The 25,470-nt window shown below is 41.3% G+C and overlaps 1 protein-coding gene across 1 annotated transcript; it reads left to right on the top strand.

Annotated features, from left to right (window-relative positions):
• Window positions 1–1,227: 1,227 nt before the first annotated feature.
• On the top strand, window positions 1,228–25,235 carry acaa1 (acetyl-CoA acyltransferase 1). The gene is made up of 12 exons (XM_046293082.1): window positions 1,228–1,668; window positions 7,692–7,785; window positions 7,888–7,945; window positions 8,032–8,111; window positions 8,269–8,311; window positions 8,750–8,848; window positions 10,460–10,540; window positions 15,273–15,463; window positions 15,644–15,823; window positions 16,389–16,444; window positions 23,081–23,226; window positions 23,354–25,235. The coding sequence occupies exons 1-12, from the start codon at window positions 1,492–1,494 to the stop codon at window positions 23,427–23,429; spliced, it is 1,281 nt and encodes a 426-aa protein (XP_046149038.1). The 5' UTR covers window positions 1,228–1,491; the 3' UTR covers window positions 23,430–25,235.
• Window positions 25,236–25,470: the final 235 nt, after the last annotated feature.

The raw sequence follows: 25,470 nt of genomic DNA on the forward strand, positions 1-25,470 counted from the left end.
TGATTGAGAGTCCCATAGGGTGGTGCACAATTGGACGAGGTAGATTGTCATTCTAAATAAGAATTGGTTGACTTTCCTAGTTAGGATAAGCTATTTAGCAGTCTTATGTCTTGGGGACAGAAGCAGTTCAGGAGCCTGTTTGTGTCAGACTTGATGCTGTGGCTTGAGTCTAACAATTTTCTGGGCATTCACAACGTGAAAAACAGTTGTACTGCACTAGTGCTAAAACATCGATATTCCCCAAGTTTAGCATGCATGTCTTTGCAAGGGGGACTCTTATTTTGAGAAGAAACAATTAACCAATCATGCTGACAGCATAATATCCTGCTGCTAGCAGAACGGTAATAGAGTCCCCTCAGAGCTTCTGATGTCTGAAAGAAAGTGAGCATCAAAAAATAATGACACTTTGAGGACTGGCTCCACGAACTGCAATCTGCTGCCCCCCGGTGGATACATGTCAGAGACACGAGACAAACGTTTGAATTACATTTACATTTACATTTAAGTCATTTAGCAGACGCTCTTATCCAGAGCGACTTACAAATTGGTGCATTCACCTTATGACATCTAGTGGAACAGTCACTTAAAGTTGAAATGTTTATTTTTGTTTGTACCTTTATTTAACTAGGCAAGTCAGTTAAGAACAAATTCTTATTTACAATTACGGCCTACTGGGGCAGAACGACAGTTCGGGGTTTCGATCCGGCAACTTTTCTGTTACTGGTCCAACGCTCTCACCACCTGCCGCCACTTATTTATTTGATATGCTGGAAATGATTGGACATGCGCATTTACATTTGGGACTGACGCTGTTTATTACGTTTACTGAGCACTCCAGTCCTTCCCAAAAGTATAATGCAAACGGTACCAGACCCATCTATTTCGTCCCTCCACATTTTCCGTAGCTTATCGTAACAAGGAAATATGCCAAAGTTCAGGGTCGTCACTAGTTACCACAACCACAAAGTCATAACCCCCCCTATTTTTAAAATGCATTTGAACGTTTAACTTTATACCTAAATTTAACCACACTGCTAACCTTATGCCTAATCCTAACCTCAAATTAAGACCAAAAAGCACGTTTTTATTTTACGTTATAGCCCATTTTGACTTTGTGGCTGTAATAACTAGTGGAAACCAAAGTTCAATGGCTGGAGACGTTGGCCGTGTTCGAGAGCATCAACACCGTGATGTATCATAGGGCAATTGTAAATGACTGACTGATCTACAACTAACATTGACAAGTTATTTATGGTGCGAGGTGACTTGTAGATCACTCAGCCTCGACTTGCCTTTAAATTCGGCTGAAATATCAAACGGTCCCATTGTTGCAAGAGGCGAACTCTGGCCGCACAATACACATTCACCATTCCTGCGTAGACGCTTGCTATAATACACAGTGTTTGTGCATTGCACGGGCTTGATTGTGGTTGCATATCTGTGAATAGTTTAGCTTCAAGTATCAGTTTACTTACTTATTCTACCACCGCAATGAACAGAGTAAAGGTAGTTTTTGGTCATTTATCGCCACCAAACACGTTCAAAACCCACAGCGATCCTATTGTCTCCGGGGCAAAATGTAGTGCTTTATCCGCCAGTCCAGATGATATAGTAGTGGTCCACGGGCTGAGGACTGCTATCGGCAAGGCGAAAAAAGGATCTTTCAAGGTAAGGAGGACTAACGTCGCGTTCAAAACAACTGGGAAAAAGCTCAGACTGGGAAAATTTGAATGGTGCTTCTACACCTGCATTGCTTGACTACTTGCTTTGATATAACAGCTGATGTAAGAAGGGCTAAATAAATAAATTTGATTTGATCCAACTCCGGAACGCGTTTCTCTTGCTTTTGCTCCGACTTTCTGAGCTGAAGATCACAGACGTTTCACCTCGTGTTTTCCGAGTTCCCCGTTGTTATGAACGCGCCATTAGCCCTTGATAATGACTCAATTCCATTCCATTACACATACAGTACCTTCAGAAAGTTATCATACTCCTGACTTATTTCACATTTTGTTGTGTTAAAGCCTGAATTCAAAATGGATGAAAAAAATAAAAAAATCTCATCCACCTACACACTACCTTATAACAGCGATACCAAATTATTCTAATCTAAAAGATAAAATTCAATGAGAGTGCCCTTGGATCATGGGAAAAGACTGCACTTGACCGTTGCACATAAATCATGGTATTTATCAGAGATATTGATATTACCAGCTGTAATTGATACAGTGAAACCAATGTGTAGGGAGGCAGAGAGAACTCGCATCAATAAATGTGTCAGGTAAAACTGTTAAAGAATTTATGCTCCGACTGAACGACTCAGACTGCCCAGCTGACGCTCTCCAAATGGACGTTAGCTGTGAGGGTCGATGCCCATGCATTGATTATTGTTTGCTGTACATGTCGGAGGATGCTACATATTGTTCTGTCTCACGATTCCCAAGCATGAAACGGCACACGGGATGTTCAGTGTGCTGCGTGACTATATTGATGAAAAACAGATTCCATATGGGATCAAATGGTGGGCTTTTGCACAGAAGGGGCTCCATCTATGATGGGACGGCGGGCAGGCCTCTACACTCTAGTTATGAATGAGTCTCCCTCTGCCATATGGACTCATTGTATGATACACAGAGAGCAACTGGTGGAAAAAGAGCTGAAGCACAGAGCTCTGATATACTGTAGCAGGTAACTTTGATTATAAACTACATCGTACCACATCCACTACGCACACACCACGTCACAAAACTGTGGAGCTATGGGATCATAGTATGATGATGTTCTATTTCACACCGAGGCTTGGTGGTTATCGAGGGGGAGTGTTCTATTTCACACCGAGGCTTGGTGGTTATCGAGGGGGAGTGTTCTATTTCACACCGAGGCTTGGTGGTTATCGAGGGGGAGTGTTCTATTTCACACCGAGGCTTGGTGGTTATCGAGGGGGAGTGTTCTATTTCACACTGAGGCTTGGTGGTTATCGAGGGGGAGTGTTCCATTTCACACCGAGGCTTGGTGGTTATCGAGGGGGAGTGTTCTATTTCACACCGAGGCTTGGTGGTTATCGAGGGGGAGTGTTCTATTTCACACCGAGGCTTGGTGGTTATCGAGGGGGAGTATAATGAAGGTATTGGTCATGCGTGGACACTCAGTTGTAGTTGAACAGGGAGTACAGGAGGGGACTAAGCACACACCCCCGAGGGGTCATTGTGTTGAGGGTCAGCGTGGCATAGGTGTTTTTGGCTACCCTCACCACCTGGGGTCAGCTCATTAGGAAGTCCAGGATTCAGTTGTGGAGGGTGGTGTACAGACCCAGTGTCCTAAGCTTGGTGATGAGATTGGACTATGTTGTTGAACGCTGAGCTGTAGAACATCATTCTCACATCCTTACTTCCCCTTTTGTCCAGGTGGGAGATGTCAGTGTGGAGTGTGATTGAGATTGCATCATCTGTAGATCTGTTGGGGCGGTATTTGAATTGGAGTGTGTCTAGGGTGTCTGGGATGATGATGTCATGACCTGAAAACATTGACAAAGTTGAAATTCATGCATGGCTAAACAGAAACGACATATGTTATGTACAACAAGCTGCACCATTAAGGCACCAACCACTGCAACTAGTCACCAACCACTGCAACTAGTCTCCAACCACTGCAACTAGGCACCAACCACTGCAACTAGGCACCAACCACTGCAACTAGGCACCAACCACTGCAACTAGGCACCAACCACTGCAACTAGGCACCAACCACTGCAACTAGGCACCAACCACTGCAACTAGGCACCAACCACTGCAACTAGGCACCAACCACTGCAACTAGTCTCCAACCACTGCAACTAGTCTCCAACCACTGCAACTAGGCACCAACCACTGCAACTAGTCTGCACCAACCACTGCAACTAGTCTCCAACCACTGCAACTAGTCTCCAACCACTGCAACTAGTCTCCAACCACTGCAACTAGTCTGCAACTAGTCTGCAACTAGTCTCCAACCACTGCAACTAGTCTGCAACTAGTCTCCAACCACTGCAACTAGTCTCCAACCACTGCAACTAGTCTCCAACCACTGCAACTAGTCTCCAACCACTGCAACTTGTCACCAACCACTGCAACTTGTCTCCAACCACTGCAACTTGTCACCAATATAATTTGGAATGTAGCAACTAGTGATGTGCGGGCCAGCTGTTTGTTCACCCGCCTGCAAGTTCTAATAACTCATCTGCATCCGCTGACTATATGTGATAAAGTGAAAATCAGAGGTCCAGACCCCTGACCATAACCCGCTAATATAGAAAATTTGCTGTACAGTCAGAGACGGTGGAACATTTGTTTTGACAGGCCTTTTGTTTCTGCTTATAATTTCTGACATTTTGGCCGACTATTTGTTAGTGAACTTGTCTATAATTAGATGCATGCAGCTTTTCTTCGGTCACTTGTTGCCCTAGAAGATTAAATAAACACAAATGTCATGAATGCTTCAATCTAGTTGACATCTATAAAACATGTCTCTCATCTCTGCTTCTCTTGCACACCAAATATGTTTAGAGCCGCTACAAACTTCACATGCGTAGATCTATGGGCATGTTGACATCTGTAAAACATGTCTCATCTCTGCTTCTCTTGCACACCAAATATGTTTAGAGCCGCTACAAACTTCACATGCGTAGATCTATGGGCATGTTGACATCTGTAAAAAATGTCTCTCATCTCTGCTTCTCTTGCACACCAAATATGTTTAGAGCCGCTACAAACTTCACATGCGTAGATCTATGGGCGTGCGCTAGGTGGAGTCAGATTTTATTTTTAGAAATACACCTTTTGGTGACGCGATACCTTGCTGGTCCAGACTCCCATATAGCAACATCCACAAGGGGGCCATATAGCAACATCCACAAGGGGGCCATATAGCAACATCCACAAGGGGGCCATATAGCAACATCCACAAGGGGGCCATATAGCAACATCCACAAGGGGGCCATATAGCAACATCCACAAGGGGGCCATATAGCAACATCCACAAGGGGGCCATATAGCAACACTCACAAGGGGGCTACAGAGGTTTTCTTATTGTCTTCTCATTTGTGGTGGAAGCAAAAGAGGAGTTTCTCTTTTTGCCTCGTCTTCCCTTGCTAGCTATTTGTATTAACACTGCAAACTAGCTAGCCTTTTCGCTTCACACATCTCCATGTGAAATAATCAGATTTATAATGAAATAATATGCCCTGGCAAATGGTCTTATACTTGCCAGTGTAATTTACAACGTTGTCCCAGTTTGATATGCCGTTTGAATGTTTTCACTCCCATATCAGCTTTAAAATGTTTTGGTCACAGAGAAAAAGCACAATCCGTCAACTGTTTTTACCAGCAATCTGGAATCACTAGTTATTACTATTATTACTTCAACAGAAAAATACAAAATATAACATGTGAAGTGTTGGTCCCATGTTTCATGAGATGAAAGATCCCAGAAATGTTATATACACACACAAGAAGCTTATTTCCCTCAAATGTTGTGCACAAATGTGTTTACATCCCTGTTAGTGAGCATGTGTCCTTTGCCAAGATAACATATCCACCTGGCAGGTGTGACATATGAAGAAGGCACTGAATAATCTCAGCAATTGTTCAAATAATAAACCAAACAACATTGTAGCCATATTATACTGAACACAAATATAAACGCAACATGTAACAATTTCAACCATTTTACTGAGGTACAGTTCATATAAGGAAAAGTAAATTGAAGTACATTTATTAGGCACTAATCTATGGATTTCACATGACTGGGAATACAAAAAAAAGTAGTGGCTTTGATCAGAAAACCAGTCAGTATCTGGTGTAACCACCATTTGCCTCATGTGACATGTCACATCTCCTTTTCATGATCAGGCTGATGATTGTGGCCTGTGGAATGTTGTCCCCCTCTTCAATGGCTGTGCGAAGTTGCAGGAACTGGAACACGCTGTCATACACGTCGATCCAGAGCATCCCAAATGTGCTCAGAGGACGGGGCAGCAGGGTAGCCTAGTGGTTAGAGCGTTGGACTAGTAACCGGAAGGTTGCAAGTTCAAATCCCCTGAGCTGACAAGGTACAAATCTGTTGATCTGCCCCTGAACAAGGGAGTTAACCCACTGTTCCTAAGCCGTCATTGAAAATAAGAATTTGTTTTGACTTGCCTAAAGGTTAAAAAATAAATAAATGGGTGGCAGGCCATGGGAGAACTGGGACATTTTCAGCTTCCAGATATTGTGTACAGATCCTTGTGACGTGGGGCTGTGCATTATCATGCTGAAACATGAGGTGATGAAGGCGGATGAATGGCACGACAATGGACCTCAGGATCTCATCACGGTATCTCCATTGTTAGAATGCAATTGTGTTTGTTTATACCTACCCATACCATAACGCCGTCGCCACCATGAGGCACTCTGTTGACATCCGTAAACCGCTAGCCCACACAACGCCATACACGTGGACTGTGGTTGTGAGGCCGGTTGAGCGTACTGTAATTCTACGTTGGTTGCGGCTCATGCTAGAGAAATTAACATTACAATTCTCTGGCAACAGATCTGGTCAGCTTGCCAATTTCCCATTCCCTCTAAACTTGACCTCTGTGGCATTGTGTTGTGTCAAAACAGCACATTTTAGTGTGACCTTTTATTGTCCCCAGCACAAGGTGATGGGACATAAACCTAACCACTTCAATGACTCATTTATCTGAACAGTGGGGAAAAACACCACCAAATTCACTGAGAATACAAACAGTATGTTGAACAAACAATGCTCCACGTCCTTTATAGTACTGGTCAAACATGGAGAACTGACACTGTGTACTGGCTGTTGGGGTTAATGTGGGTTTGGAGGGTCCATTGGTGGCTTGTGGCCATGTTTTAATCATTGTCAGGAATTGAGTCCAAATCAGACTTTAGCTACTATAGTTATTGAATATTATATGAATCCTATAAACAATTTGGGTGCAATTAGCTTAATTTCTCAAAGTGTAATCTTTCAACAAAATAATGTTTCAGAAATGCTAATCGTATCTGTTTCCAACTACCGAAACTATTTGAGAACAATCTGAGATGGTGGGTGTCAAATCCTCTTCTCCTTTGTGAGGTGGAATGACCAATGTGTAACTCAATGGTCTGTCTCTGTCTGTCTGTCTGTCTGTCTGTCTGTCTGTCTCTGTCTGTCTGTCTGTCTGTCTGTCTGTCTGTCTGTCTGTGTGTCTGTGTGTCTGTGTGTGTGTCTGTCTGTCTGTCTGTCTGTCTGTCTGTCTGTGTGTGTGTCTGTCTGTCTGTCTGTCTGTCTGTCTGTCTGTCTGTCTGTCTGTCTGTCTGTCTGTCTGTCTGTCTGTCTCTGTCTGTCTGTGTGTCTGTCTGTCTCTGTCTGTCTGTCTGTCTGTCTGTCTGTCTGTCTGTCTGTGTGTCTGTGTGTCTGTCTGTCTCTGTCTGTCTGTCTGTGTGTCTGTGTGTCTCTGTCTGTCTGTCTGTGTGTCTGTGTGTCTGTGTGTCTGTCTGTCTCTGTCTGTCTGTCTGTCTGTCTGTCTGTCTGTCTGTCTGTCTGTGTCTCTGTCTGTCTGTCTGTCTGTCTGTCTGTCTGTCTGTCTGTCTGTCTGTCTGTGTGTCTGTGTGTCTGTGTGTCTGTCTGTGTGTCTGTCTGTGTGTCTGTGTGTCTGTGTGTCTGTGTGTCAGGACACCACTCCAGACGAGCTGTTGAGTTGTGTGATGACAGCGGTCCTGGTAGATGTGGGACTGTCACCTGAGAGACTAGGGGACATCTGTGTGGGTGAGTAATCAATGGCTACCTACCTCCATAGAAGACCTATGATAAGTGTTTGTAAGTCATGTTTACTGTATACTTCAGCAGTAATATTTTTCTGACCTCTAGGTAATGTTCTACAGCCTGGGGCAGGTGCTCTCATGGCCAGAGTGGCTCACTTCCTCAGGTGAGTCTGCCTTACTGTTAGATATGACTCACAGGTAAATAGAATGGCACTGAATGGTTTTAACCAGGAATGTATGTCTTTCCTAGTGAGTTCCCAGAGACTGTTCCTGTCTACACCGTCAACAGGATGTGTTCCTCTGGACTACAGGCTCTGTTCAACGTCGCGGGTAATAATCCCACATATTACAGTGTTAGTGTGTAGGAATATGGAACTAGATTAACTCTTTAGCCCTCATTTGTGGCTACAAACTCCATTTTTTTAGGAACTATCACACAACTATGATAGAGTTGATTTAGTTAACATGTGTTCTCTCTATGTTCCAGGAGCCATCAGGAGTGGGTCATATGATATGGGTCTGGCCTGTGGGTGAGTATAGTCTCCTGTTTTAACCTTGTTTGCCTTAATAAGAATGGATCCTATTTCACTCTTAAGATAAAGTCCAGGTTCCTGAACAGTATAGAAGTTGAACCTACAGTGGGGAGAACAAGTATTTGATACACTGCCAATTTTGCAGGTTTTCCTACTTACAAAGCAATTACTTAAAAATCATACAATGGGATTTTCTCGATTTTTGTTTCCATCTCTCACAGTTGAAGTGTACCTATGATAAAAATGACAGACCTCTACATGCTTTGTAAGTAGGAAAACCTGCAAAATCGGCAGTATATCAAATACTTGTTCTCCCCACTGTATAACCTGCCGACACAGTCCGTGTTCCTGAACAGAATAGAAGTTGAACCTATAACCTGCCGAAACAGTCTGGACTGTTCCTAAATGGCTACAGTTATTTTGTCTTGTCTCCAGAGTGGAGAGCATGTCTCTGCGTGACGCTGGGGAACCAGGCGATGTGAGCTCCAGACTTATGGACTACGAGAAGGCTAGAGACTGTGTCATACCTATGGGGTAAGGTTGTGCATAACCATTTATATGAATTATGGCTAGGCTATATGATGCTATGTGAATAGTGGCTAGGCTATATGATGCTATGTGAATAATGGCTAGGCTATATGATGCTATGTGAATAGTGGCTAGGCTATATGATGCTATGTGAATAATGGCTAGGCTATATGATGCTATGTGAATAATGGCTAGGCTATATGATGCTATGTGAATAGTGGCTAGGCTATATGATGCTATGTGAATAGTGGCTAGGCTATATGATGCTATGTGAATAGTGGCTAGGCTATATGATGCTATGTGAATAATGGCTAGGCTATATGATGCTATGTGAATAGTGGCTAGGCTATATGATTTGCATCTACAAATCTAGCGGCAATGTCGTTGACAAAGGCTAATTATACAGTTCCTCTGAACACAGTACAGTAGCAGCAGTTAGAATATAGAATGTGTTCCTGTTCCTCAGAACACAGTACAATAGCAGCAGTTAGAATATAGAATGTGTTCCTGTTCCTCAGAACACAGTACAGTAGCAGCAGTTAGAATATAGAATGTGTTCCTGTTCCTCAGAACACATTACAGTAGCAGCAGTTAGAATATAGAATGTGTTCCTGTTCCTCTGAACACAGTACAGTAGCAGCAGTTAGAATATAGAATGTGTTCCTCTGAACACATTACAGTAGCATCAGTTAGAATATAGAATGTGTTCCTGTTCCTCTGAACACATTACAGTAGCAGCAGTTAGAATATAGAATGTGTTCCTGTTCCTCTGAACACATTACAGTAGCAGCAGTTAGAATATAGAATGTGTTCCTGTTCCTCTGAACACAGTACAGTAGCAGCAGTTAGAATATAGAATGTGTTCCTGTTCCTCTGAACACATTACAGTAGCAGCAGTTAGAATATAGAATGTGTTCCTGTTCCTCTGAACACAGTACAGTAGCAGCAGTTAGAATATAGAATGTGTTCCTGTTCCTCTGAACACATTACAGTAGCAGCAGTTAGAATATAGAATGTGTTCCTGTTCCTCTGAACACAGTACAGTAGCAGCAGTTAGAATATAGAATGTGTTCCTGTTCCTCTGAACACAGTACAGTAGCAGCAGTTAGAATATAGAATGTGTTCCTGTTCCTCTGAACACAGTACAGTAGCAGCAGTTAGAATATAGAATGTGTTCCTGTTCCTCTGAACACATTACAGTAGCAGCAGTTAGAATATAGAATGTGTTCCTGTTCCTCTGAACACAGTACAGTAGCAGCAGTTAGAATATAGAATGTGTTCCTGTTCCTCTGAACACAGTACAGTAGCAGCAGTTAGAATATAGAATGTGTTCCTCTGAACACATTACAGTAGCAGCAGTTAGAATATAGGTTTCTGACTTTAGCCCCATGCAGCATTTATTCTGACTCGGGTTAGTCTCACAGTGGAACACAGTGGTAACCATAGTAACATGTGTCAGTCACTGTTCTCTGTACCACATTGTACTACTACTGTGAATATCAATTGAGCATCTCTCTGCGGGGGACTGACTCCAGTGGTGTCATGTTGTCTGTGTTGATAATGTGCCCGGGCTGTGGTGTGTGTCACCACATAATAATCTGTGTGTTTCTGCGACAGCATCACCTCAGAGAATGTGGCAGAGCGGTTCGGTGTGTCCAGAGAGAAGCAGGATGCGTTCGCCTACAGCTCTCAGCAGAAGTAAGAGAATTCTGTCATACCATTACCATGGAGCTGTTCTGATATAATATTACCATGGAGCTGTTCTGATATAATATTACCATGGAGCTGTTCTGATATAATATTACCATGGAGCTGTTATGATATAATATTACCATGGAGCTGTTATGATATAATACTACCATGGAGCTGTTATGATATAATATTACCATGGAGCTGTTATGATATAATATTACCATGGAGCTGTTATGATATAATATTACCGTGGAGCTGTTATCCACTGATATAATATTACCATGGAGCTGTTATATGATATAATATTACCATGGAGCTGTTCCATGATATAATATTACCGTGGAGCTGTTATCCACTGATATAATATTACCGTGGAGCTGTTATCCACTGATATAATATTACCATGGAGCTGTTATGATATAATATTACCATGGAGCTGTTATCCACTGATATAATATTACCATGGAGCTGTTATGATATAATGTTACCATGGAGCTGTTATGATATAATATTACCATGGAGCTGTTATCCACTGATATAATATTACCATGGAGCTGTTATGATATAATATTACCATGGAGCTGTTATCCACTGATATAATATTACCATGGAGCTGTTATGATATAATGTTACCATGGAGCTGTTATGATATAATATTACCATGGAGCTGTTATCCACTGATATAATATTACCATGGAGCTGTTATGATATAATATTACCATGGAGCTGTTATGATATAATATTACCATGGAGCTGTTATGATATAATATTACCATGGAGCTGTTATGATATAATATTACCATGGAGCTGTTATGATATAATATTACCATGGAGCTGTTATCCACTGATATAATATTACCATGGAGCTGTTATGATATAATATTACCATGGAGCTGTTATCCACTGATATAATATTACCATGGAGCTGTTATGATATAATATTACCATGGAGCTGTTATGATATAATATTACCATGGAGCTGTTATGATATAATATTACCATGGAGCTGTTATGATATAATATTACCATGGAGCTGTTATGATATAATATTACCATGGAGCTGTTATGATATAATATTACCATGGAGCTGTTATGATATAATATTACCATGGAGCTGTTATGATATAATATTACCATGGAGCTGTTATGATATAATATTACCATGGAACTGTTATGATATAATATTACCATGGAGCTGTTATGATATAATATTACCATGGAGCTGTTATGATATAATATTACCATGGAGCTGTTATGATATAATATTACCATGGAGCTGTTATGATATACTATTACCATGGAGCTGTTATGATATAATATTACCATGGAGCTGTTATGATATAATATTACCATGGAGCTGTTATGATATAATATTACCATGGAGCTGTTATGATATAATATTACCATGGAGCTGTTGTCCACTGATATAATATTACCATGGAGCTGTTATGATATAATATTACCATGGAGCTGTTATGATATAATATTACCATGGAGCTGTTATGATATACTATTACCATGGAGCTGTTATGATATAATATTACCATGGAGCTGTTATGATATAATATTACCATGGAGCTGTTATGATATAATATTACCATGGAGCTGTTATGATATAATATTACCATGGAGCTGTTATGATATAATATTACCATGGAGCTGTTATGATATAATATTACCATGGAGCTGTTATGATATAATATTACCATGGAGCTGTTATGATATAATATTACCATGGAGCTGTTATGATATAATATTACCATGGAGCTGTTATCCACTGATATAATATTACCATGGAGCTGTTGTCCACTGATATAATATTACCATGGAGCTGTTATGATATAATATTACCATGGAGCTGTTATGATATAATATTACCATGGAGCTGTTATGATATAATATTACCATGGAGCTGTTATGATATAATATTACCATGGAGCTGTTGTCCACTGATATAATATTACCATGGAGCTGTTATGATATACTATTAACATGGAGCTGTTATCCACTGATATAATATTACCATGGAGCTGTTATGATATACTATTACCATGGAGCTGTTATGATATAATATTACCATGGAGCTGTTATCCACTGATATAATATTACCATGGAGCTGTTATGATATACTATTACCATGGAGCTGTTATGATATAATATTACCATGGAGCTGTTATGATATAATATTACCATGGAGCTGTTATGATATAATATTACCATGGAGCTGTTATGATATAATATTACCATGGAGCTGTTATGATATATTACCATGGAGCTGTTATGATATACTATTACCATGGAGCTGTTATGATATACTATTACCATGGAGCTGTTATCCACTGATATAATATTACCATGGAGCTGTTATGATATACTATTACCATGGAGCTGTTATGATATAATATTACCATGGAGCTGTTATGATATAATATTACCATGGAGCTGTTATGATATAATATTACCATGGAGCTGTTATGATATAATATTACCATGGAGCTGTTATGATATAATATTACCATGGAGCTGTTATGATATAATATTACCATGGAGCTGTTATGATATAATATTACCATGGAGCTGTTATGATATAATATTACCATGGAGCTGTTATGATATACTATTACCATGGAGCTGTTATGATATAATATTACCATGGAGCTGTTGTCCACTGATATAATATTACCATGGAGCTGTTATGATATAATATTACCATGGAGCTGTTATGATATAATATGGTCCTTCTGTAGCTCAGTTGGTAGAGCATGGCGCTTGTAACGCCAGGGTAGTGGGTTCGATTCCCAGGACCACCCATACGTAGAATGTATGCACACATGACTGTAAGTCGCTTTGGATAAAAGCGTCTGCTAAATGGCATATATTTTATATTATATTTTTATAATATTACCATGGAGCTGTTATCCACTGATATAATATTACCATGGAGCTGTTATCCACTGATATAATATTACCATGGAGCTGTTATCCACTGATATAATATTACCATGGAGCTGTTATGATATAATATTACCATGGAGCTGTTATCCACTGATATAATATTACCATGGAACTGTTATGATATACTATTACCATGGAGCTGTTATGATATACTATTACCATGGAGCTGTTATGATATAATATTACCATGGAGCTGTTATGATATAATATTACCATGGAGCTGTTATGATATAATATTACCATGGAGCTGTTATGATATAATATTACCATGGAGCTGTTATGATATAATATTACCATGGAGCTGTTATGATATAATATTACCATGGAGCTGTTATGATATACTATTACCATGGAGCTGTTATGATATAATATTACCATGGAGCTGTTATCCACTGATATAATATTACCATGGAGCTGTTATCCACTGATATAATATTACCATGGAGCTGTTATCCACTGATATAATATTACCATGGAGCTGTTATGATATAATATTACCATGGAGCTGTTATCCACTGATATAATATTACCATGGAGCTGTTATCCACTGATATAATATTACCATGGAGCTGTTATGATATAATATTACCATGGAGCTGTTATGATATAATATTACCATGGAGCTGTTATGATATAATATTACCATGGAGCTGTTATGATATAATATTACCATGGAGCTGTTATGATATAATATTACCATGGAGCTGTTATGATATAATATTACCATGGAGCTGTTATGATATAATATTACCATGGAGCTGTTATGATATAATATTACCATGGAGCTGTTATGATATATTACCATGGAGCTGTTATCCACTGATATAATATTACCATGGAGCTGTTCTGATATAATATTACCATGGAGCTGTTATGATATAATATTACCATGGAGCTGTTCTGATATAATATTACCATGGAGCTGTTATGATATAATATTACCATGGAGCTGTTATGATATAATATTACCATGGAGCTGTTATGATATAATATTACCATGGAGCTGTTATGATATAATATTACCATGGAGCTGTTATGATATAATATTACCATGGAGCTGTTATCCACTGATATAATATTACCATGGAGCTGTTATGATATAATATTACCATGGAGCTGTTATGATATAATATTAACATGGAGCTGTTATGATATAATATTACCATGGAGCTGTTATCCACTGATATAATATTACCATGGAGCTGTTATGATATAATATTACCATGGAGCTGTTATGATATAATATTACCATGGAGCTGTTATGATATAATATTACCATGGAGCTGTTGTCCACTGATATAATATTACCATGGAGCTGTTATGATATAATATTAACATGGAGCTGTTATGATATAATATTACCATGGAGCTGTTATCCACTGATATAATATTACCATGGAGCTGTTATGATATAATATTACCATGGAGCTGTTATGATATAATATTACCATGGAGCTGTTATGATATAATATTACCATGGAGCTGTTATGATATAATATTACCATGGAGCTGTTATGATATAATATTACCATGGAGCTGTTATGATATAATATTACCATGGAGCTGTTATCCACTGATATAATATTACCATGGAGCTGTTATGATATAATTATTCTCCTGCAGTAGTTATAGCGTGCGTCCCAAATGACCATAACCCTGTAGTGCACTACTTTTGATCAGAGCCCTGTAGTGCACTACTTTTGACCAGAGCCCTATAGTGCACTAGAGATGTATTCAGTGCCCTGTTCATCCAGACAGCCTCTAACTCTCAGCCTCCTCCTAGGGCCAGCCAGGCTCAGAAGCAGGGGATATTTGACCAGGAGATCTGCCCAGTAACCACAAAGTTTGTTGACGAGGACGGCTCTGAACGTACGGTTACCATAACCAAGGACGATGGGATCCGGCCCGGGACCACGCTGGCGGGGCTGACCAAACTCAGAGGGGCTTTCAAACCTGACGGCAGCACCACCGCAGGTGGGGAGATCACACACACACACACACACACACACACACACACACACACACACACACACACACACACACACACACACACACACACACACACACACACACACACACACACACACACACACACACACACACACACACACCATCTCGCTGCCCCTGCTGATGAGGTCCTCTCCCCTGGTCCAGGTAACTCCAGCCAGGTGAGTGACGGTGCAGCAGCGGTGCTGGTGGGCAGGAGGTCCGTGGTGGAGTCCCTGTCTCTGCCAGTCCTGGGGGTGCTGAAGGCCAGTGCTGTGGTGGGGGTACCCCCTGATGTCATGGGTATTGGACCAGCCTATGCCATCCCTGCTGCTCTGGGGCAGGCCGGTGAGTACAGACCACTACAGATCTTTTAGAGCTTGGATTATGTCCACATGGACGTGTTCTGTATGTGACATTTGGCTCTGGGTGGTAGCGGCTCTGGGTGGTAGGGGCTCTGGGTGGTAGGGGCTCTGGGTGGTAGGGGCTCTGGGTGGTAGGGGCTCTGGGTGGTAGGGGCTCTGGGTGGTAGGGGCTCTGGGTGGTAGGGGCTCTGGGTGGTAGGGCTCTGGGTGGTAGCGGCTCTGGGTGGTAGCGGCTCTGGGTGGTAGCGGCTCTGGGTGGTAGCGGCTCTGGGTGGTAGCGGCTCTGGGTGGTAGGGGCTCTGGGTGGTAGGGGCTCTGGGTGGTAGGGGCTCTGGGTGGTAGCGGCTCTGGGTGGTAGCGGCTCTGGGTGGTAGCGGCTCTGGGTGGTAGGGGCTCTGGGTGGTAGGGGCTCTGGGTGGTAGGGGCTCTGGGTGGTAGCGGCTCTGGTTGGTAGGGGCTCTGGGTGGTAGGGGCTCTGGGATGCCGGACACCTTTTGATTTATCTGTTCCGCTAAAAGGTTTTTTAACGAACTCCGTCATCTCCTCAGGTCTGACTGTAGCTGATATTGACGTGTTTGAGATCAACGAGGCGTTCGCCAGCCAGGTGAGTCTCTGTAAAGAGTTGTAGTACTTTGGACACAGGCTGACAGACACAGGCTGACAGACACAGGCTGACAGACAGACACAGGCTGACAGACAGACACAGGCTGACAGACAGACACAGGCTGACAGACAGACACAGGCTGACAGACAGACACAGGCTGACAGACACAGACCGACCGACAGCCACAGACCGACCGACAGCCACAGACCGACCGACAGCCACAGACCGACCGACAGCCACAGACCGACCGACAGCCACAGACCGACCGACAGCCACAGACCGACCGACAGCCACAGACCGACCGACAGCCACAGACCGACCGACAGCCACAGACCGACCGACAGCCACAGACCGACCGACAGCCACAGACCGACCGACAGCCACAGACCGACCGACAGACACAGACTGACAGACACAGACCGACAGCCACAGACTAATTCCTGGTTCCTCTAAGTTTCAAGGGCCTTATTGCTTTTATAATAACAGGTTTCAATCTATTTAAAAGAAGACGAAAAAAATCAGAATGTGTTTTCTTTGCATTTAAAACCAGTTTCAACTGTAAAAACGACCTTGTAAAGGTTCAATAGAACAATACCTAGTCAGTTGTCCAACTGTGAAAGCATTCAACTGAAATGTGTCTTCCACATGTAACACAACCTATGAATCAGAGTGGTGTGGGGGGCTGCCTTAATCGACATCCACGTCGTCGTCGCCCCAGGGGAACAGTGGGTTAACTGCCTTGCTCAGGCAGGACGACAGTCTTTTACCTTGTCAGCTCTGGGATTTGATCCAGCAACCTTTTGGTTACTGGCCCAACGCTCTACCTGGCTACATGCCACCCTGAGAAAAGAACTTCAACAATAAATGATGATTTATTAAATCATTTATAAATAAGCAACAAACTTCAGCAAATAATGATTAAATAAATAATTTATAAATAGGCAAAAGCCAGCTGATTGTCAAGTCAATAAGATAATTATGGAGGATAGCTAGGTTAAGACTAATGTTACTTAGCCTTTGCTATCTAGCTTGCTAGCCAACTAACACACAATCACATCCAGCAGCTGAAATAACTGCAAATGTCTGTGTTTTACCTTTGTTTCTATTGCCATTTATTTGGATATATCCTTTAATCAGGGACGCAAACTAGTTGGGCCTGGCTTAAGCTGGATGCCACTATAGAGGTGAAAGGAAGACAACACACTTCCCCTCTTTCTCACTTCTTTGATCCACTGTATGCCAGTTGTCTCTGCCTGAAAGAGATCAATTATGGCACTAAGGTTGATTTTTTTATTTATATTATTCCCCTTTATTTAACCAGGTAGGCTAGTTGAGAACACCTTTATTTAACCAGGTAGGCTAGTTGAGAACACCTTTATTTAACCAGGTGGCCAGTTGAGAACACCTTTATTTAACCAGGTAGGCTAGTTGAGAACACCTTTTATTTAACCAGGTAGGCTAGTTGAGAACACCTTTATTTAACCAGGTAGGCTAGTTGAGAACACCTTTATTTAACCAGGTAGGCTAGTTGAGAACACCTTTATTTAACCAGGTAGGCTAGTTGAGAACACCTTTATTTAACCAGGTAGGCTAGTTGAGAACACCTTTATTTAACCAGGTGGCTAGTTGAGAACACCTTTATTTAACCAGGTAGGCTAGTTGAGAACACCTTTATTTAACCAGGTAGGCTAGTTGAGAACACCTTTATTTAACCAGGTGGCCAGTTGAGAACACCTTTATTTAACCAGGTAGGCTAGTTGAGAACACCTTTATTTAACCAGGTAGGCTAGTTGAGAACACCTTTATTTAACCAGGTAGGCCAGTTGAGAACACCTTTATTTAACCAGGTGGCCAGTTGAGAACACCTTTATTTAACCAGGTAGGCTAGTTGAGAACACCTTTATTTAACCAGGTAGGCCAGGTGAGAACAAATTCTCGTTTACAACTGCGACCTGGCCAAGATAAAGCAAAGCAGTGCAACAAAAAACAACACAGAGTTACACATGGAGTAAACAAACGTACAGTCAATAACACAATAGAGAAATCTATACACAGTGTGTTCAAATAGAGTAAGCAGGTAAGGCAATTAATAGGCCATAGTAACGAAGTAAATACAATTTAGCAAATTAACACTGGAGTGATAGATGTGCAGATGATGATGTGCAAGTAGAAATACTGGTGTGCAAAAGAGTTTAACAAAACAATATGGGGATGAGGTAGGCAGTTGGATAGGCTATTTACAGATGGGCTGTGTACAGGTGCAGCGATCAGTAAGCTGCTCTGACAACTGATGCTTAAAGTTAGAGAGGGAGATATGAGTCTCCAGCTTCAGGGATTTTTGCAATTCGTTCCAGTCCCTGGCAGCAGAGAACTGGAAGGAAAGGTGGCCAAAGGAAGTGTTGGTTTTGTAGATGACCAGTGAAATATAACGCGCCAATGTAAACTCAGATTTTTAAAAATATAAATATGAACTTTTTCAAACAAAACATACATGTATTGTGTAACATGAAGTCCTATGAGTGTCATCTGATGAAGATCATAAAAGGTTAGTGATTCATTTTTATCTCTTTGTGCTTTTTGTGACTCCTCTCTTTGGCTGGTTTTTCTGTGACTTGGCTCTGACCTAACATAATCGTTTGGTGTGCTTTCGTCGTAAAGCCTTTTTGAAATCGGACACTGTGGCTGGATTAACGAGAAGTTTATCTATAAAATGGTGCAACAAAGGAGTGGCTTCGTAAGAAGCATTTCAAGGTCCTGGAGTGGCCTAGCCAGTCTCCAGATCTCAACACCATAGAAAATCTTTGGAGGGAGTTGAAAGTCTGTGTTGCCCAGCAACAGCCCCAAAACATCACTGCTCTAGAGGAGATCTGCATGGAGGAATGGGCCAAAATACCAGCAACAGTGTGTGAAAACCTTGTGAAGACTTACAGAAAATGTTTGACCTCTGTCATTGCCAACAAAGGGTATATAACAAAGTATTGAGAAACTTTTGTTATTGACCAAATGCTTATTTTCCACCATAATTTGCAAATAAATTCATTAAAAAATCCTACAATGTGATTTTCTGTTTTTTTCTTCTCATTTTGTCTGTCATAGTTGAAGTGTACCTATGATGAAAATTACAGGCCTCTCTCATATTTTTAAGTGGGAGAACTTGCACAATTGGTGGCTGACTAAATACTTTTTTGCCCCACTGTATATATATATATATATATATATATATATATACAGAGAAAAGAGTCAGCCCGAGAATTGAACTCTGTGGTACCCCCATAGAGACTGCCAGAGGTCTGGACAACAGGCCCTCTGACTTGACACACTGAAGTTGTTGGTAAAGCAGTCATTTGAGAAACCAAGGCTGTTGAGTCTGCCAATAAGATATATAGAAGAATACAGTGATTGACAGAGTCGAAAGCCTTTGCCAAGTCGATGAAGACGGCTGCACAGTACTGTCTTTTAATGATGGCGGTTATGATATCATTTGATACCTTGAGTATGGCTGAGATGCACCCGTGACCAGCTCGGAAACCGGATTTTCACAGCGGAGAAGGTACGGTGGGATTCGAAATGGTCAGTGATCTGTTTGTTAAAACTTGTTTTGGATAGGGGGCAGTATTTTCACTTTGGATGAATTGTGTGCCCATAGTGAACTGCATGAAACTCTGTCCTAGATTTTTTGCTAAATTGCTAATATATGCATATTATTATTACTATATTATTATTACTATTGGATAGAAAACACTCTGAAGTTTCTAAAACTGTTTGAATTATGTCTGAGTATAACAAAACTCATAGGGCAGGCAATCTTCCAAACAAGTTTTGAAATTCTGAAAGTTGGGGCAACTTTGACGTCATCGCCCCTTCCCTTCCCAACAAGTTATGGATCTGGAAACACTTCCTACGCCTTCCACTAGATGTCCTCATTCAGTAGAAAGTCTAATGGAGCATTTGCTGTGAACTTTGACCTAATGGGAGGGGAAATAGTTGGTGTCGCAACAGAATGCCATTTTGCTGTGGTGCATTTCTCTGTGAGTGCTATGGTTGTTCCAATCAGCCCCAGATGAAAAAGAATGATCCGGTTGGAACGTTATTGGATATATATGATTATAACATCCTGAAGATTGATTCTGTACATAGTTTGATAAGTTTATTCGACCTGGAATATATCTTTTGGAAGTTTTCATGCAAGTTATCTTGGACCAGCAGTCAGTATTTCTAACCCTGCTTTTGTGATTTTATCTTTGGCTGGAAAAAATGGCTGCGTTTTTTCTTTGGTTTTGTGGTGGTCTAACATAAATATATGTTGTGTTTTCGCTGTAAAACATTTTAAAATCTGACATGATGGGTAGATGAACAAGGTGTTTATCTTTCATTTGAGGTATTGGACTTGTTACTGTGTGAAAGTCAAATATTTCTAAAGAATATTTTTGAATTCCCTGCGCCACCTTTTCAGCTGAACGGGGGGGTGGAGTTCCCTGAGGGGAACGCCTTGCCCCAACAGGTTTGAAGATTTTAGAAAGGCAGGGCAGGATGGCTATAGGTCTGTAACAGTTTGGGTCTAGAGTGTCACCCCCTTTGAAGAGGGGGATGACCGCGGCAGCTTTCCAATCTTTAGGAATCTCGGACGATACGAAAGAGAGGTTGAACAGACTAGTAATAAGGGTTGCAACAATGGCGGCGGATAATTTTAGAAAGAGAGGGTCCAGATTGTCTAGCCCAGCTGATTTTTAGGGGTCCAGATTTTGCAGCTCTTTCAGAACATCAGCTATCTATATTTGGGTAAAGGAGAAGCTGGGGAGGCTTGGGCAAGTAGCTGCGGGGGGTGCGGAGCTGTTGGCCGGGGTTGGGGTAGCCAGGAGGAAAGCATGGCCAGCTGTAGAGAACTGCTTATTGAAATTCTCGATTATTGTGGACTTATCTGTGGTGACAGTGTTTCCTAGCCTCAGTGCAGTGGGCAGCTGGGAGGAGGTGCTCTTATTCGCCATGGGCTTTACAGTGTCCCCGAACCTTTTGGAGTTTGAGCTTCAGATGCAAATTTCTGTTTGAAAAAGCTAGCCTTTGCTTTCCTAACTGACTGTGTGTATTGGTTCCTGACTTTAGTCTGAAAAGACTATTCGATGCTAGTGCAGTACGCCACAGTATGTTTTTGTGCTGGTCGAGGGCAGTCAGGTCTGGAGTGAGTGAACCAATTCTTCCGGTCTCCGACAGGATGTTTTGGATGAGAAATATCCGGACATGATTTGAAGACGTGGAGCTATTGAATACACATCGCCCCGTGATCAATTTGATAGATTATTGACGTTTACTAATACCTAAAGTTGGATTACAAAAGTATTTCGAAGTGTTTTGTGAAAGTTTATCGTCAACTTTTTTAATAAAAAAAAATGACGTTGCGTTTTAAAACGCTGTTTTTTTCCTTGATCACACTTCATAGATCGATATTTAGGGTATATATGGACCGATTTAATCGAGAAAAAAAAACAATAGTGATGTTTATGGGACATCTAGGAGTGCCAACAAAGAAGATCGTCAAAGGTAATGAATGTTTTATATTTTATTTCTGCGTTTTGTGTAGCGCCGGCTACACTAATTATTCTGTTTACGTCTCCTTTTGGATATTTCGGGGTGTTGCATGCTATCAGATAATAGCTTCTCATGCTTTCGCCGAAAAGCATTTAAAAAATCTGACTTGTTGGCTGGATTCACAACGAGTGTAACTTTAATTCAGTACCCTGCATGTGTGTTTTAATGAACGTTTGAGTTTTAACGAGTGCTATTAGCATTTAGCGTAGTGCATTTGCATTTCCAGATGGCTAGATGGGACGCCTGCGTGTCGGGTGCGCTTTAGAAGTTAAGATTGTGAGGAAATTACTTTTAAAGAACAACCAGGCATCGTCTACTGACAGGATGAGGTGAATATCCTTACAGGATATCCTGGCCAGGTCGATTAGAAAGGCCTGCTCGCAGAAGTGTTTTAGGGAGCGTTTGACAGTGATCTCAGGGGTGGTCGTTTGACCGCGGATGGATGCAGGCAATGAAGCAGTGATCACTGAGGTCCTGATTGAAAACAGCACAGGTGTATTTGGAGGGCAAGTTGGTCAGGATAATGTCTGAGGGTGCCAATGTTTACGGATTTAGGGTTGTACCTGGTGGGTTCCTTGATAATTTGTGTGAGATTGAGGGCATCTATTTTAGGGCATCTATCTTAGATTGTATGACATCTGGGGTGTTAAGTATATCCCAGTTCAGGTCATCTAACAGAATGAACTCTGAAGGGACAATCAATTCATATATGGTGTCCAGGGCACAACTGGGAGCTGAGGTTTTTTAAATTAGAAGTTCAAACTGTTTGGGCATAGACCTGGAATGTATGACAGAACTTTGCAGGTAAACTCTGCAGTAGATTGCAACTCCCCCCCCCTTTGGCAGTTCTATCTTGATGGAAAATGTTGTTGGGGATGGAAACCTCTGCAGTTTTGGTGGCCTTTCTAAGCCAGGATTTAGACACGGCTAGGACATCAGGGTTGGCGGAGTGTGCTAAAGCAGTGAATAAAACAAACTTAGGGAGGAGGTAAAGTTAAATTGAATGAGTAGGTCTGTCCAAACTTTTGACTGTTTTGACTATGTGTGTTCCAGGCTGTGTATTGCGTGGAGAAGCTGGGGATCCCCCTGGAGAAGGTGAACCCTAACGGAGGAGCCATCGCCTTGGGTCACCCTCTGGGCTGCACCGGGGCCCGCCAGGTTGTCACCCTGCTCAATGAACTCAAACGCAGGGGCAGGAGGTAAGGATATGTCCCATCGAATCCTCAATCGTATTACCTCTTGTGCTATATCTACTATATAGTCCAGAAAGTAGTCTCATCGCCACCCCCGAGCCTTGCTCACCATAACCCATGTTGTGTTCCCCAGGGCCTATGGCGTGGTGTCCATGTGTATCGGAACAGGGATGGGAGCTGCAGCAGTGTTTGAGTACCCTGGACCTTAGAGGGAGCTGATCAATAATAATATTGATGAAGGGTTTACACTGTGATGCTTCTTACACCTTTGACAGAATCAGCCATTGATTAACCGTTGAGGTGTTCCTTCCCTGACTATTGAGTACTAACAGTTTGTCAGTTGTGTGATTCATCATGTTTTTGGACTCCATATAAATAATAATAATAATAATAATAATATATGCCATTTAGCAGACGCTTTTATCCAAAGCGACTTACAGTCATGTGTGCATACATTCTACGTATCGGTGGTCCCTAAATGACGGCACGAGAACTGACTGGTTAATCATTCCGTAGATTACTGTATGTTACTGTATGCCTTGCCAAAGTCTGATACATCTTTAAGTGCCTTGCATTTCAGGAAAGCAATGCATTGTGCTTTGATATAGCGCTGTACGAATCAATCTGTAAATATGTGATTTTGTTTGAAATGTTCAATGTTAGGGGCTGAAAGAGTGATATGGAATAACATGGGGTAGATTAGTTAGATGTTGATATGGAATAACATGGGGTAGATTAGTTAGATGTTGATATGGAATAACATGGGGTAGATTAGTTAGATGTTGATATAGAATAACATGGGGTAGATTAGTTAGGAGATGGTGATATGGAATAACATGGGGTAGATTAGTTAGGAGATGGTGATATGGAATAACATGGGGTAGATTAGTTAGGAGATGGTGATATGGAATAACATGGGGTAGATTAGTTAGATGTTGATATGGAATAACATGGGGTAGATTAGTTAGATGTTGATATGGAATAACATGGGGTAGATTAGTTAGATGTTGATATAGAATAACATGGGGTAGATTAGTTAGGAGATGGTGATATGGAATAACATGGGGTAGATTAGTTAGGAGATGGTGATATGGAATAACATGGGGTAGATTAGTTAGGAGATGGTGATATGGAATAACATGGGGTAGATTAGTTAGGAGATGGTGATATGGAATAACATGGGGTAGATTAGTTAGATGTTGATATGGAATAACATGGGGTAGATTAGTTAGATGGTGATATGGAATAACATGGGGTAGATTAGTTAGGAGATGGTGATATGGAATAACATGGGGTAGATTAGTTAGGAGATGGTGATATGGAATAACATGGGGTAGATTAGTTAGGAGATGGTGATATGGAATAACATGGGGTAGATTAGTTAGATGGTGATATGGAATAACATGGGGTAGATTAGTTAGATGGTAATATGGAATAACATGGGGTAGATTAGTTAGGAGATGGTGATATGGAATAACATGGGGTAGATTAGTTAGGAGATGGTGATATGGAATAACATGGGGTAGATTAGTTAGATGGTGATATGGAATAACATGGGGTAGATTAGTTAGATGGTGATATGGAATAACATGGGGTAGATTAGTTAGATGTTGATATGGAATAACATGGGGTAGATTAGTTAGGAGATGGTGATATGGAATAACATGGGGTAGATTAGTTAGATGGTGATATGGAATAACATGGGGTAGATTAGTTAGATGGTGATATGGAATAACATGGGGTAGATTAGTTAGATGGTGATATGGAATAACATGGGGTAGATTAGTTAGATGTTGATATGGAATAACATAATAGTTAGATGTTGATATGGAATAACATGGGGTAGATTAGTTAAGCTCTATTTGCACGGGACCTGTATTACTAGAGATCGTTGGTTATGTAATTATTACGATAGAATGTCCGTTAGCCCAGAGGTTGACTGGGATGGGATTCATTTTCCCAAATTGACCCCTGTAATTCTTACTTTTTAAAATAAATTCACAGTTATGACAGAAGCCTGGAGTTTTTTTCTTGAAGATATTTCAACATGTCCAGGCGATAACATTGAGAACTCAAGCTTGGTTCTAAAGTTTCTATACCTTGCCAAACCATCTATGGTATAATGTCGCCATAATATTTGAATTGAGGAAGTGTGATCATAAGCATTCAGATATTTTAGCGATGCGTAGTACATCCTAAATGCCCCCCAGTCTTCAGATGGGAGTAAACTACATCCTAAATGCCCCCCAG

The sequence above is a fragment of the Oncorhynchus gorbuscha genome, linkage group LG12 (genome assembly GCF_021184085.1).
Source record: "Oncorhynchus gorbuscha isolate QuinsamMale2020 ecotype Even-year linkage group LG12, OgorEven_v1.0, whole genome shotgun sequence".
Classification (NCBI taxonomy): domain Eukaryota; kingdom Metazoa; phylum Chordata; class Actinopteri; order Salmoniformes; family Salmonidae; genus Oncorhynchus; species Oncorhynchus gorbuscha.

Coding starts and splice junctions, on each gene's coding strand:
- acaa1 (XM_046293082.1), top strand. CDS start 1,492: ATGAACAGAGTAAAGGTAGTTTTTGGTCATTTATCGCCACCAAACACG. Junction 15,464..15,643: donor TGACGGCAGCACCACCGCAG/GTGGGGAGATCA, acceptor CCCCTGGTCCAG/GTAACTCCAGCCAGGTGAGT. Junction 23,227..23,353: donor CTCAAACGCAGGGGCAGGAG/GTAAGGATATGT, acceptor TGTGTTCCCCAG/GGCCTATGGCGTGGTGTCCA.